Source organism: Aptenodytes patagonicus, chromosome 10 (genome assembly GCF_965638725.1).
Source record: "Aptenodytes patagonicus chromosome 10, bAptPat1.pri.cur, whole genome shotgun sequence".
Lineage (NCBI taxonomy): Eukaryota > Metazoa > Chordata > Aves > Sphenisciformes > Spheniscidae > Aptenodytes > Aptenodytes patagonicus.
The window spans coordinates 12,668,117-12,682,462 of NC_134958.1; the positions used below are offsets into that span (position 1 = coordinate 12,668,117).

Consider the following 14,346-nt stretch of genomic DNA (forward strand, 5'->3'; position numbering starts at 1 on the left):
TGAATGAGGATACAGGAATGGAAATGCAATTTGACATAGCCACATTGCCAATTAAGGATAAAATACAGGAAATATGTCAACTAGCAACAAAGGCAGAGGCATTCAGGCTTTCTATATGAAGTTGGTTCCTTTGGACCCACTTATGAAAATTTTGGAGTTATTCAGGTAAATAAAACTGCAGCAGAGCCCAAAAGTAAAAGTAAGTATAAGAAGAAAGAGGAGGAGACCTGGGACTTGCTCACAGTTCTCATCAAATTATAGACACTGTGTGTGACTGAATAAGTTCTCATTAGTAGAGGCAGTCACTGAGACAAACTCCACTCTTGTGTGTCTAGGACAATCCTACCGAACCTAGCAGTTGTGTTCAGGTAAACTTGGGCTGACAAAGTAGAATTTGAGCTGTCACAGACAATTTCTGGAGCTTGTACATTGATAAGAGAGCGAGCAAACAAAATGAAATAGTAGTTCATAAAAGGGTCTGAAAAATTCTGTTGAATCCAAAGAAAGGGATGCAGTTTCCACAACTGAGGGAGACCCACTGTGTCTTGTGCATCCAGTGACCTTGTTAAATACTCCGGTACAATACTTCACCTGCTCAAAAGCATAAAACAAATGCCCTGAAGTGAGAGAAGACCCTTCATTACGGCTCATGCAGCCAGGCACTGACATGAACACTGTCAGGTTTTAGGAAAACACAGGCTCCTAAATGCTGTGGCTGCCGGTGCTCCAGCAGAAAAGTCTAATTGGTCAACCCAAGCTCCGGGGGGAGAACACCAACAAGCCTAATAGGCAGCAAGAACCTGGTTCATTGATATAAAAATCAATAGGGGAGCGGCTTAGTCTGAAAGCCTGGGAATACACAGGTGGCCCCCCCTTAATGATCTTCCCCATTGGGATCTGAATGTAGGATATCTTCTCCTGTAATACAGCAGAGCCAGAAGAATCCATTTCTGAGCTGTTATTGAAATACTGGTTTTAGCCCACATCCAGTTTCTTTGCATTGAGGTGATGTTCATCATTTCCTAGTCTACATGCGGCAGGACCATCTCAGAAGTGGATTGACTTTTCAGAAAAGCACCTGCCATTTCAGAAAGATGCAGTACAATCTGGGTGGCTTGCAAGGCTCATGAAGGGTGCTGTTCTGAAAGTTCTGAGTACCTGTGCTGTTTGTCCTCAGAAAAAGTCCTACAGGGCCTTTGAAATGGATCACACAGCCACGCCACCAAGCTTGACCTGAAGCAATGGTTTGTGAAGGTAAAATGGTAAAATGGCTCAGTGTGCCAGCAAATTTGCCAGTCACTGCTGATAGAAATGGGGTTTGTGATGTACATACTGATCCACAAGGAGCTGGACTGAGACCAAAGTCATTTCATGCAGGCCACTGCACAGCCAAGAGAAGATAATTTTCAATCTGTACTGACCTGGATCAGACCTAGTAGCCTAGGGATGCAAAACTTTATAGTCTGTTATTAGTCCCAATGGCCTACAAAAAAAATGAAAGTACAGCCATTTTACTCACATAAATATGTACTTTTGTATGCATAGAGAAGTAAGTAAGAAAACTCAGAGGTCATCAATGAAAAGGGATATCTAGATGCAATTCACAGGTAGTTTTCATCTGGTCTATGAATATGCAAAAATCCTGATAGGTACTAATGATTCCTGACCAGCTCTATTTATGTGAGGAATGTACCAAAACATTGGGTATGAGACGTTTTGATTTATGTTAACAACTCAGACCTACCAACATGCAGCCCAGCTGACAGAAGAACTTCTGTACAACTAGAAAGTGACAGTTCTTTCATTTCAAGAACAATTTTCCAGCTCACTCTTATTTAGGCTGTATGGAACTGAGTGGTTTTTTGTTGCCCTCTTCTTGTTCCACATCCACTTGTGAAGCAAATTGTAAGCTTAGAAAAAATTATCAGATGAGTTTTCAGACTTATCTTCATGTAGAAAACACCAAGAAAACGCAAGTTCGAAGGACAATGCATTCCTCAGAGATCGGAACCAGGAAAGGGGGATCTAGGATGCAGTCATAGTTAGTATAGAGGACCTGATTGTGTTATTGTGACTGATTGTCTCACAATTAATAGCATTTTCATCTTTATCCACTTTTCAAGCACCATGTGAATATAATTTTTAACATTTCCCACCATGGTTTCCCAGGGCACAGTTACATCTTCCATTTTTTAAAAGTTATTATAGTTGAATTTCCCATATCCCTGTCTTTCACTTTACCACCAGACCTAAATCTCACATCAATATCTGTTATCAAAGAGACTGCATTTCCTTCTTGCTGACTTTGATAAAATCTTCTCAAACTGTTCAGAACACTTTGAAACTGCCAGGTCTTTTTGCTGTTTCTTCAGCCACATCCCACTACTCTCTTTGTATCCAAGCAGGGACTTTCCCTCTTGCACTGCTTCTTGGATCACCAGTGATAGTTCTCCTGGATTGGTTTTCCCTTTCCGGTTGTCTATGTCTCTTTACTTCAAGGGTAGCTGGGGAATTGGTCATGGCTGCAGAGGGATATTCCTGAACATCTTAAAATGAAGTCTACTAAGAAATTCTGAATAATTGAGGAGAAACAAAGGAAAAACTAATAAATAGGAGAGAGTTCAAAGGCTGTGAGCACGGGAATCAATTTCTTCCATGTCATGACTTAATATTCAGTCTTTGTTCAGGCAAAGTCCTTTCTTTTTTAGGTACATTGCATGTACCATGCAATGCATGGTACTTTTAACCTGGTTATGCAGGGAGGGGATTATGTGAATTTGAGGTCCATGAGCCCATGTGAGTGTCCTTTGCTAGCTAAAGTGTCATAGGAGACCTGACAGAAACAGTGTTACTGCAGTGGGGTAGGAAAGGCCAGGGGGGATAAGGATAGAAATCTGTGGAAAACAGGGCTCTTTTAGCTCCACTACTTATAGGACAACTTGTTTTACTTTTATTATTAATTAATAATTCACTCATTCCCAGTTATAGCCTATGCTCAAACCCCCCTGCACAGTATGGATGCCTTTTTGTGTACCCATTGCCACTACTGCTAGTCATTCACAATGGTTTTGAGACATTGGATTATGAATACAAATAGGAAACCAGTGAGAAGAAAATGCATCTTCCTTGTGCATCTAGGTAATTCATGAAATGAGACTGGGCAAACTATTTCTGTTGCCTGTAATACTCCAGTTAATTGGACAACTGCTGTGCTAGAAAACCTTTTCCCCACCTACAGCAAGTAAAATTTATACTGGTGGTTGGTAACAAGAACATCTTGATAAAATGGTTGAATTTATTTTATACCTATAAATGAAAAGAGCTCTTAACAAAGAGGGGTAACTGATATGCTCGGTAAATCAAGGATAAAAGGACACAGGCTCTATTGAAGATTTTTTTCCCTTCGTCTTTTCTTTTTAAACCTTTTGATGAGGTGTCCTGTTGCTCTGAGATGAGCTTCCACTGAAGTTCTTTTGGAATTATCTCAAAGAGAAACGGATCATTTAAATGAGTTAAAGCCCCCAAAACAGATCCACTATCTCCAACCTTAGGTTCATTTTTTATATTAAGAGTTTTGTGAAATTTATAAAATAACTTTACTACTGAACCAGGGGCTTATAAGACAAAGAAGTCTCATTCATTTTTTCCTGCTTCCTTCTGAAGTAGTGAAGGATGATACATTTAGAATAAAGATGAAAGCAAATATGTAGAAGAGAGGGAATATTCTGATAAATTTGTATTTATCAACCTTGAGTGTTTAGAAAACACCTACAGGCAACGATTCTTCAAATTCCTCCAGACCTACCTGGGATTTCGGTCCTTCAGGGAAAATTCAATTGAAGATAAGATAAGGTGCTCCTTTCTATTTACTTTTTTTTTCTTTTAGACAACAGAGAGAATTTTAAAGGTGTAGGACAGGGGAGCAGGCTTCAATTTTTTTTTAATATAGAAGGAAAGACTGTTTTTTCTCTCCTGTATGTTTTCTTCAGGGAACAAGAGATATTGTATGCACCAGAAGGAAGCCAGTGGGGCTGGAATACTCAACAGACTGGACCTGTAAGTTCCTTATGACCTCTATAGGTAACACAAAATTATGGTCCTCCTCATTTCTATAGAAGAGTAAATTGGTCATTTTACTCACTGGGTAGGCATGGGGCAGACTAAGACTGGCCTGAGACTGTGTGTTTGGGTGTTTGTACTGACTGAGAGATTATCTGTTACAAAGTTTGTTATATATTTGCTATGCATTTGAATAGATTTATAGCACTATAATATACATTTATTTTTACTAAGTGCTCGAGCTATTGTTTATTGTGTGTTACAGGGGCTGACTTTTACTCTGATGTGCAGGCATGTACATGTAAATCTTGAAAGCAATTTGTACCCCTGTGGTAGAGAAAGCATTATGTTGAGAAACTCTGCAAACTAGACAAAATTATGGATTTATAGACCCAGATTAAGCCTGTGTTTCAGTCCTTAAGTGCACAGATTCCCACTGAGCTCAGCCAGAGAGATATATACATAAGCACTTATATAAGGATATATTTGAAAGGCATTATTATGTTTTTAAAATGCAATTTTGATGCAATGTCAACAGGAGATGCAAATGGCTATAGATGCACAGTACTAGGATATATCTTGGAAAGTCTTAGGGAATCCAAGTGACATTCCAAAAGCTGAAAAACCTTCTAGTAAGAGGTCATCACTCCTATAGTTCCCATACTTTCCTGTACTGTGATTGGCTTGTATGGGATCTACCAATATAGTCAAGGAATAGAAAAACGTCAAAATGAATTCTTTCATTTTGGTGATGAAGTGCTAGCTTTGCTTGCCAGCGTGCAGGGTTCAATAAAAGCAGACATGTCTTCAAAAAATTGCAGCATAAATAGATGAAGTCTTTAAAGTAATACAAGTTCTGTCATCTAGATGTGAAATATAGACCTAAGTGCCCACCGAAGTAAAAGCTGACCACACATTCCATAGATTAGTGTTAAAGTTTTCTCAGAGTGTCTTGGGCTGAGAAATGTTTTAACTACATACCTCCTTGCCACGATAGACAGAATGAAAGCATTTGAAGTTAAATCCATTTTTCAAAGGAAGAAAACAAAACATCCATAAAGAAACAAAGGCATATCACAGGATGAGGTCTCTAGATAGCTACTGTTTTCAAGAAAGTTGCAATTAGCTGTGCAATGGAGAAGGTGAACTCAGTTGTATTTCAACAGCATTTATAATGATTTCAGTATCTAGAACGCTGATAGGTACGTGCAGGGGGTTGGTTTCAAGATTTTCTTGTGAGACAGAAGGTCAGGATTCCTGTGGTCTCCTGTCATATTTAATTCATATCCTCTGGTCTTCTCCACCACATTTATTGAATTACAGGAATAAAATTCAATGAACCAAAAACAAAAGAAGAGAGAACAGGGCAAATCCTGATTTCTTTTATGTCCTTACTGCGCAACTGACTTCAGTGGGCTTGTAAGAGAGCATCTTAAAGCAGAATTTGAAAGGAGGGGAAGGTACAAGTCAGTATAACCCCTCTCACCACCCCCATAATTGCATCCAAGTAATTTATTGCAAGGAGCAACTGTTTGCATGTGGGAGTAAGGATCCAATTTCTACCAGTCAAGAATCTCCCTCTATACTTTTTAAGGCTAATCTTTGTGTACTCCCTGTGTGTTTATCAGATTCCTTCTTGCCACAAATGAGATGGCAGCAGAATGGTTTTTCAAAACCATTCTTCAGAAAAGCATCACTGGCAATTCATCATATGAGTACTGAGAGGCAATCCTCAAACATGTTAAAAATACCAGTTTCAGGGCCGTGCCCTATTGGCATGTTTATCATCATGATTCCCTGCAATCATCTTAAATAAATTATACAACCCTTATCCTCCCTTCACATATGAGATGTAATAAGCACAGGGTTTCCAACAGGCCTGCAGTGTGGACTCTACTGCTGGAGCATATAAGGAGTAGCTCTAGACATGCTCTGTGACTTTGGGGAAGAAGATTTTGTTGTGTCTCATCTGCTCCTATTATCCCACTTTTATTGTCCTGTAGGTTGCCTCCAAGAACTGGGCTGTTTTGGGTATGATTGTGGATCACTTGGATTTCTCAGCTACCTCTTCAGTCAAACCTAGACACAGTGTCTGCACTGTGGTTTAGACACCCACACAGTTAAAATAGTGCAATCCCCTAGTGTGAGCACAGTCATATCAGAACCTCACACAAATAACCTGTACTGGTACCCAATAACATCTTTACAACAGTGTAATTTGTTTTCAGAGCTAGGTATGTGCAAATCTGGTTGTTGAGTCTGACCCAAAATATTCATCAAAAAAAGAAGACATAAAATGTTTTGAAATTCTATCCAAAACTGCAAGCTCACCAATATTTATCTTTGGCAATTGATTTTTTGGAAATGTCACAGCTAATAAATAATGTATTATTTTCTGAGCTACAATGTACATTTTTATTTTAAAACTTGAATCTGCTTAACTTCCAAAAATTAAGTGCTCTGCTCATGTACATGTCAACCTATGGGATGGCTGCCTTCCTACTTAATACATTTAATAAAGGTGACCAGATGCTTTGTGTTTTTAATGGCTTGTTCTGCATCCCAACAAAATGTCCCTGTTTTGGCTGCGATTGCAGATGAATCATTCTGAAACCCTGCCCAGCTGCCCTGACACAGCTGAGGCAGGGCACAGTTAAAAAACAAGCCATCTGTGCAAAAGAAGTGGGCTGGAGGAGTGCTTTGTCAGGAAAAGACTGTCATTTCTTGGTCACTATATTTTCTAGGCATCCAGTAACACAAAAGTCCTATGGGTCCAACCTCTCTGCCTTTGCAGTTAGATTTTGCAGTTATATCCCATGTCCTATCATAACCTCTTCCTTCCCCCTTACTTAGAAACCCTTCAGTCTGCTCTGCTATATAAAATCATGTGTAGATCAAATGTTTCTGTAAAATGTAAGATGTTGATCCTACTTTCGTTCTTTCCAATCATATGGCAAAATTCCTGACACTGTAGCTGCATCAGCCAAGCCTCATGCTAGAAAAAGCAAGAGGGATTCATTTATGGCTTTTCTGAATAATTAGCTCTGCCCAGTTCTGTATTCGCATCACCCTATTGTCAGCGCTGCCAAAAGAGACATCCTGCATTCATGAACAGTCGCGCCACTCGCTTGCAGGCTAGCTGAATTCAAGGGCAAAATTCTACCCGCAGGCAAAGCTCCCCATTGCCTCAGCAAGAGGTAGGCATGCATATTTGAAGGCAAAGTCTGGTCTTGAGTGTGTCACTGAGATAAGCCACTTCAAGCCTTGAGAGGGTTCTGGCCCCACAGTGTCTTTCACATGACCTGCAGGCTGCGTCGTGAAGCGGTGCTGACACCTCCTCCCTGCCTAGACGATGGAGCGTACAGCAAGAGCAGCTCGGCAGGACACCGCCGTTCCAGGGTAGGAAGTAAAGGTTCCTGTCAAGTTTTCTTTACAGCCTGTGTTCTCTAGCATTTGAAAGAACCACTGCAACTCGAGTCATCTGGCATGCATACGAATGACAAATATGCTTCAGAGGTAATAAATTAGCAATTTCAAGGCTTTATTTCCCCTCATGGACTAATTGCCAGAGATTATAGTATATTATGAGAGAGCAATGATACTAATGCCTAAATATGCTTCAGTGATTATAGAGCTATCCTCAATAACCAAGCTGTTTAAATGTCAATGTAAGAAAGCTCTTTATTATGAGATTAAATATTATTTTGAAGCAATGCAATAGGAACTTCTCAGGCTTCATGCCTGCAATAGTACTGTCTTGGAGTAATATATATTGGACAAACTATGGTTTTTTTTAAATGTGTACAGTAAAGGGTCCCAAAATATTTTTGTGCTGGAAACTTGAACAGCATTCCTGATAAGAAAGAGGGTCTTGGTATCTTTTTATTTTGCATTTGTTACTAACATGCTGTTGCCTTCATACTTTCCTCCACTTTATATTAATACTTGTGTATCACCACTGTATAGAGAAGATAAATTCTTGTTTCCTGTTAGTGTAAGTGAGTGGGGAATCAAAGCTCAAAGCTCTTTTCTTCTTTTTTTTACATCTCTACGTACTAGTGTCTTGCATAGATGCTTTTGACAGTCCTACCCCTCACACCTAAATAAATCTGTTTATACCGGGCATTGAGAGAACCCCTGGAAATTAGATGGAAGCTCCAACTTTCAGGTTCAGCTGTTGACATGAAGCAGAGAACAAAAGTGTCTTTAAGCCATAACTCCAATGCCACAGTTCTGGAGATGACATTTGGCGATCACAAGCTCAGGTGTGGATTTAAAAGTGGGGGAGGCTAAAAAGGCTTTAGCATCCCACTAATCTCATATAGGACTCCCACACTATGGATCTTGTCACACAGCTGTGCAGCCTTCCCCTGTAGATGACAGCAGCATATGCCCCTGCAGAATACTGCAACATTTTTTCAAGAAAACCCTAAACACTGCAGTGGGCACTGATGGTAGGACATGGCTGCTCTGCTGTCCAGATTCAACATTCCATTCCCCTCCCATTGTTTCTAAAGCTACCTGATACGATGTCCACCATGTTTCATAAATGCAAATCAAAAGAGCTACAACATGGCCAAAGATCACATCTCATGTTCCCTAGTATTTGAAGATATTTATTCATCTCATTTTGAAGCTGTAACTTAAAACAATACAGGGTAAAACTCATCTAGGAGGCTGCACATATTAGTTGGCTCCTAAATGTCAGTGGAAGCTCTAAAAATATTGGGAACGTCTTTGAATCTGAAGCTTGATTTCTAGTAAACTTAGTAATTATAAGTAATAATTACTATAATAGTATAGAAAACAGATAGGCCTGTAGGGACAGATCATGTAAAATTAAGGACATAAATTACAGAAAGACAACTGCTAATGAAGTTGTAGTGGAATTCTCTCTTGAAAATATTTTTTTTTTCTTTAGGAAGTTCTTAAACGTAGCCTGCAGATCTCATCCATGGTGTGCTCCTGAAGTAAAGAGGTGCTTCATATATGGATGACCAGGGAACTTACTAGCAAGAGTTCCATTATGCCCAGCTGTAGCAGGACTGGACACATGGATCCATGTCCTAATACTTTCTGCTGCAACTTGGCAATCGTTAATTCTGAACTTTTGTTGTTTCATCTTGGCTGATTTCTTCAGCCATTTTATATTTCGTCTATAAAATGTAATGCTTGTTTACCTCAGAATGTCTGAAGCTCTTTCTGATGCTCAGGTAAAAGACACCTGCCATATATGCTCAGAAAAGACATAAATTGCTCTATCATTTGTAACATTTTAAAAGATCTTCATCTATTAAAATCACAGTGTGACTGACAAGGAACATGCTGAAAGGCCATGAGAATTCTTTTTCTGCTCTTCCAGGCAGACAATAATCTGACATCTTTTTTGTTATGTCTTGACTTAGAATATACGATGGGAAACCGTGTCTTTATCCTTATAACAGTAATAAACTTACAATACTGATGTTAAGTAAATAACCAGAAATAATAAGCTGACACTGCTCAAAGGAGAATTATGTGGACTTATAATAGAATGGGGAAAAATTACCTGCATTTGGCCACTTTTATGCAAATATTATTTGAAAACAGATTAAAATCCTCTTTAATTTTTTGCAGGTACCTTATGAAATGCCCCATTATTCACAGCTCTCACTTACCATATATCCCGGCGCACACGTACACTTCCCAGTGATGCTGTCACAATCTGCACCGTTCTGGCAAGGGCAGGTCAGCTGGCAGCCTTCGCCATAGTATCCAGGGGGACAGGTTTCATTGCAGTAGAGTCCAGCCCAGCCAACTTTGCAGCTACATTCTCCAGACAATGGATGGCAACTAATGAAGACAGACAGACATTAATGAGATGTAGACATGAAAGAAAAATACAGTCTGTAAACAGCAGTAGAATGTTTTACATGCAATGCCAGCAAGAGTCACACAAACCTGAAAACTGTTAAGGATGGTGAACATAAGCAGCCACATAACTTAGGAAGTGAATAGGGAATATGGTGCTAAATACCAGCCTGGCACGCCACTTCCAAACATCCGGGAACTGCCACAGCATTGGTAATTTTACACCTTTGAAGTTTATGCTTTTCCATTCTCAAATCAATGTGACTTGGATTACTGACATTAACCACAGCACAATTAATCCATACTGTTGTATGACATATATGTCCCATACTATTTGGCTGTAATACAGTCAAAGATGTTCAGGTAGGAGAAATTCCAATAGATGGAGGAGAAGTTCCAATGGATGGAGGAATGCAGTCAAGAGATTTGTGAAGATAAACCTGCCACAAATATCCTCTCCTCTCCTCTCCTCTCCTCTCCTCTCCTCTCCTCTCCTCTCCTCTCCTCTCCTCTCCTCTCCTCTCCTCTCCTCTCCTCTCCTCTCCTCTCCTCTCCTCTCCTCTCCTCTCCTCTCCTCTCCTCTCCTCTCCTCTCCTCTCCTCTCCTCTCCTCTCCTCTCCTCATTTGCATTTTAAAAGTGAATGCCACCTAAGCAGAACTTTTCAGCGGGGAGAGTTGGAAGGCAAAGTGCTTTGGAAGGGAAAAATCTCCTTGGAAAAAGAAATTTGCAGGGAATATTCAGCCATAGTGAACAGAACTGATGACTCCCTGAAGCCTTGGGATTTATTTGGGGCAGGAGTTAACAGGAGCCCTTGGACTAAATCTCAGCTGTGCAGGGAAATGAGTCAAGTACCTTTATGCCGAATAATGAGCATTGCTGCCCAACATTAATCCTCTGGCTTTCATTTCTATTCAGACAATTCCACACTGTTGTGAGAGCACACAGAGAGAAAAGTAGAAAGGAGAATCAAGCCCAAAAGACCGGACAATGCCTGGTCCTTCTGCATCTGGTAGGTGGAAGACTTACCCCTTTGTTCCTCCTGCTATGAAACAGTTTATCTTTATTCACAATTTCCTCTTTTACAGAAAGAGCATCTCCCTGGTTTCCTTAGGGCACTAACTTCCCACAGCAGGAGAGCCACGCTGAGGCTGTGGCTGGGGGCTGGGAAAGGAGGGGAAGGCTGGAGATGTGTTAAGTCCTGGATTGAAGAGACAGAGGTTTCTGGGGGATGGGAAGGGAGAGCACAGGGGGATGTCTAGTCTGGGGAGATGAGGTGGTCAAAAGAGAGAGCAGGGGATGGAGAGGGAATCTGATCTTTGGAAAAGGACCCCATGTTGTCTGAGGCCAGCTGGGAGTGTAAGGCTTCAGTTGAGAGCTCAGTATGTGCTGAGGGCCTCTGCACCACAAGATTGTACCATAATAGCACTGTCTAGCCCTCAGTGAGAAAGATGAGAAATAATATTGCTACAAATCAGATTTTCTCTATTATTCTCAGAACAAGAAAAAATAGACTTCTGCAAGGTGGCACCTCTCTATGGACCTGTCTCCTATTTTTTTGCCTCATAGAAACTATTTATTTTCCTTTACGATTATTTATTGCTATAGTTCAATATTGCAGACATGATGGGTTTCTTTACCTCTATAAAATTAATATCATATATGTTAATTTTCAAGGTAACCTCATAAAATGTAATTTCCAAGTATGTTTCTGGCAATTACTGGTAGGAGAGGTTAGTCACATACTGTTGTGACTAAGAATGATCAAATTTTGTGAGTGTCATATGTTTCATCATAGATAGTGTTTTACTAATTAAAACATTTCATCAGCTTAACAAACTACCATCCATGAAACTCTTCTGACAAAGCAGTCCCTGAAATTATGGTTGTTCACAAAGCATCTCTTAACATTCAGATGAAAATAATAAAAGCTTGGTTTTTTCCCCCTCTGTGTCTATTAATCATTATGTAATAGGAGCAGAAAGCTAAACATTAAAGAAATATTTTAAAGTGGATTTTTTGTTTCTCTATTTTCACTACTACTGCACATATCATACGGTTCCATGAGAACTGCATCTGTTGGCTAAATTAAATCTTTCAAACATAATATATGATCATGGCAGTTTGAATCAGCCTATGACAATTCAATTGAAAACACTATACTCAGTAAGAATTTCTACTCCAAGGTTGGCTCCTTCAAAATGGACAGCTTTTTTGCATGAGATGCAAGCTATATATAAAGGACTAAAAATCATCCTAACATGCACTAAAATAAGAAGCAAGAACCAAACAGGCTTTGCAGAAGAGTCTGCAGGAGGCAGGGGGCTTGGACTCCAGAACAAGGTCCAGTAGGAGGTTGAGACCATATTCTGCCCCCCTAAAGTTTTTTCCACTCTTTTATGAGGCTATGAGCTAGGAAAAGTTCAATGCAGATGTCTGGGTCCCTGCATCCATATAATCTTCCTGTTGAAGCAAGAACAACTTTATTATCGGTCTGAGCATAGCAGAGTTTTGTTTTTCTCCTAGGCCAAGCACTTGTAGTCCTTCAGTGTTTTGAAATAAGTATCTTTTGCTGTCTTACAGAGTGCTGGCATTGTAGGATTAGGAAAAATCCTCCACATTAAATTCCAGAGTTATGGTACCCGTAACAATAGTTCTGGGTAGGTAGCAACAGTTGGTGAGTAGACTGTACAGCAGGGGAAGGGAAACTTCTCCTTGACAGTAGCAGAATAAATCTTTCCAAAGCTTTTGGCAAGCCAAACGCTGACACACACCATAGTGTTATGGTAGCATAACAAGCAAAAGGACCTCAAACCTACATTCCTCCCTTCCTGTTCTGAATGTACATTTCAAGGTCATGAGTCCATGTAACATTTTGCCAGCATGGGGTGCAGCATGTGTAAGGCACTTCTCCATGCCACCAATAAGCTGAAATTAAGAAGCACAAGCAATTCCTCTGGAGAAGGATCACTTAACAGATGGGTAAGAAGATGTGAGGCCTCTGAAAGGATCCCAGAAGGCAAAACCCACTGACAGCTGCTTTCCAACCACTTGCTGCAAGCAGGAAGGGAACCTTACACTCTTGAAAGACACTGGCAGTGTTATACATTAGTATTTTGCATCGAATCTTAACAACTTTTATTTCTTCATGTCTCTTGCATAACAGGAGGGAATACTGTAGGAAACCTAGAGTGAATGCAAGCAGCCAAGTGTTTCTCTGGCACTAGGCCAAGTAGAGGTGGAAAGTGGAAGCTGTCCCCAGCACACAACATGGCGTGAGAAGGAAATTGTTCCATGGCTCTTGTTGGAGTTTGGAAGCTGCTGTACAGTCCCTGGCTTTTGACCCACATTTACAGCAATAAAGATTCATTTTTTTAAATTTACTAGCTGAACTGAAAAACAGAAAGTAATTTTTGACCTTTACATTTTTTAAGCACCTAATTTTGAGGAAGTCTGAGGAAACCAGGTAATGCAACTTTCTTAAGGCAAATTGGGAAAAGAAATGCTTTAGACAGCACAGTCTGTTCCAAATTCTGAATTTGTTCTCCATACATCTTTCAGCCAAAACAACTTCTTCCCAGTGAATTTCCCAACTTTCTGTTTATACACTAGCACCAGTCATCTCATCTTAATTAACAACAGCCCTAATCCTTTTTTAACAGTATTTTCTGTCTTTTAATGTCAATACTACATTCAGTCTCCCTTACTAAAATGCCCTCTTGCTTTTAAAGAAGTAGCCGCAATGATACTATAGGGCCACTACTTCAGTCCAGCAAGTCTTCAAAGCCAGCCTCATTGAAGCGCATTATTGATTTAGGTCAAGGCAAAACTTCATGTAAGGTCCATGGAGTTTGGTCCTTCCAAACTTTTCAGTGTTGAGGCAATAATTAGAGCCTCTGGAGATCTATCTGTTTCATTAGACTTTGTCACAGTAGGAAAGTGTCAAGGCTTAAGAGGTCACTGTGCCTTCCTTCCCTTCTCATGTCTCTGACCTGGGAAAGACATTACTAAAGGCATATGGCTCCACACACTGGCTCCACACCAGTGTTCAGGAAGGGTGGGTGGCTGAGACTATTCCAGCTATTCATTTCCCTCTCTGCTTTTCAGAAGAGCAAGCCAGGATTATGCCTTTCTGACTGTTGTAGACTGTCTCAACATGGGCTTTTTGCATGGGGAAATTTTTTACAGGTGAATCCTTCCCTGTGGAAGGACAGTCCAAGTCACTAGCGCATTCTAAATTACCTAATTCTGGGGTTGTTCAAAAGTCCTGTACAAGTGCCTTTCAGTGTCCTTTGATGCAGAAATTATTGGATGATGTTCTTCAGCTGTTACTATGCAGGAGGTTAGACTAGATGATCACACTGGTCTCTCCAGACATTAAAATAAATAGATCTATGAAAATAGAAAAGCTGATTGTGTATTTCTTAATGTTCCTCCCC

General features: G+C 40.1%; 1 protein-coding gene across 2 annotated transcripts in view; it reads right to left on the minus strand.

Moving 5' to 3' along the window:
* Positions 1 to 14,346, minus strand: part of MEGF11 (multiple EGF like domains 11) — a 217,581-nt gene that overhangs the window by 72,659 nt on the left and 130,576 nt on the right. For both annotated transcript variants that reach the window (XM_076348090.1, XM_076348089.1), the window contains one exon: positions 9,717 to 9,891. In XM_076348090.1, the coding sequence (XP_076204205.1) occupies positions 9,717 to 9,891 (175 nt within the window). The remainder of the gene's footprint in view (positions 1 to 9,716; positions 9,892 to 14,346) is intronic.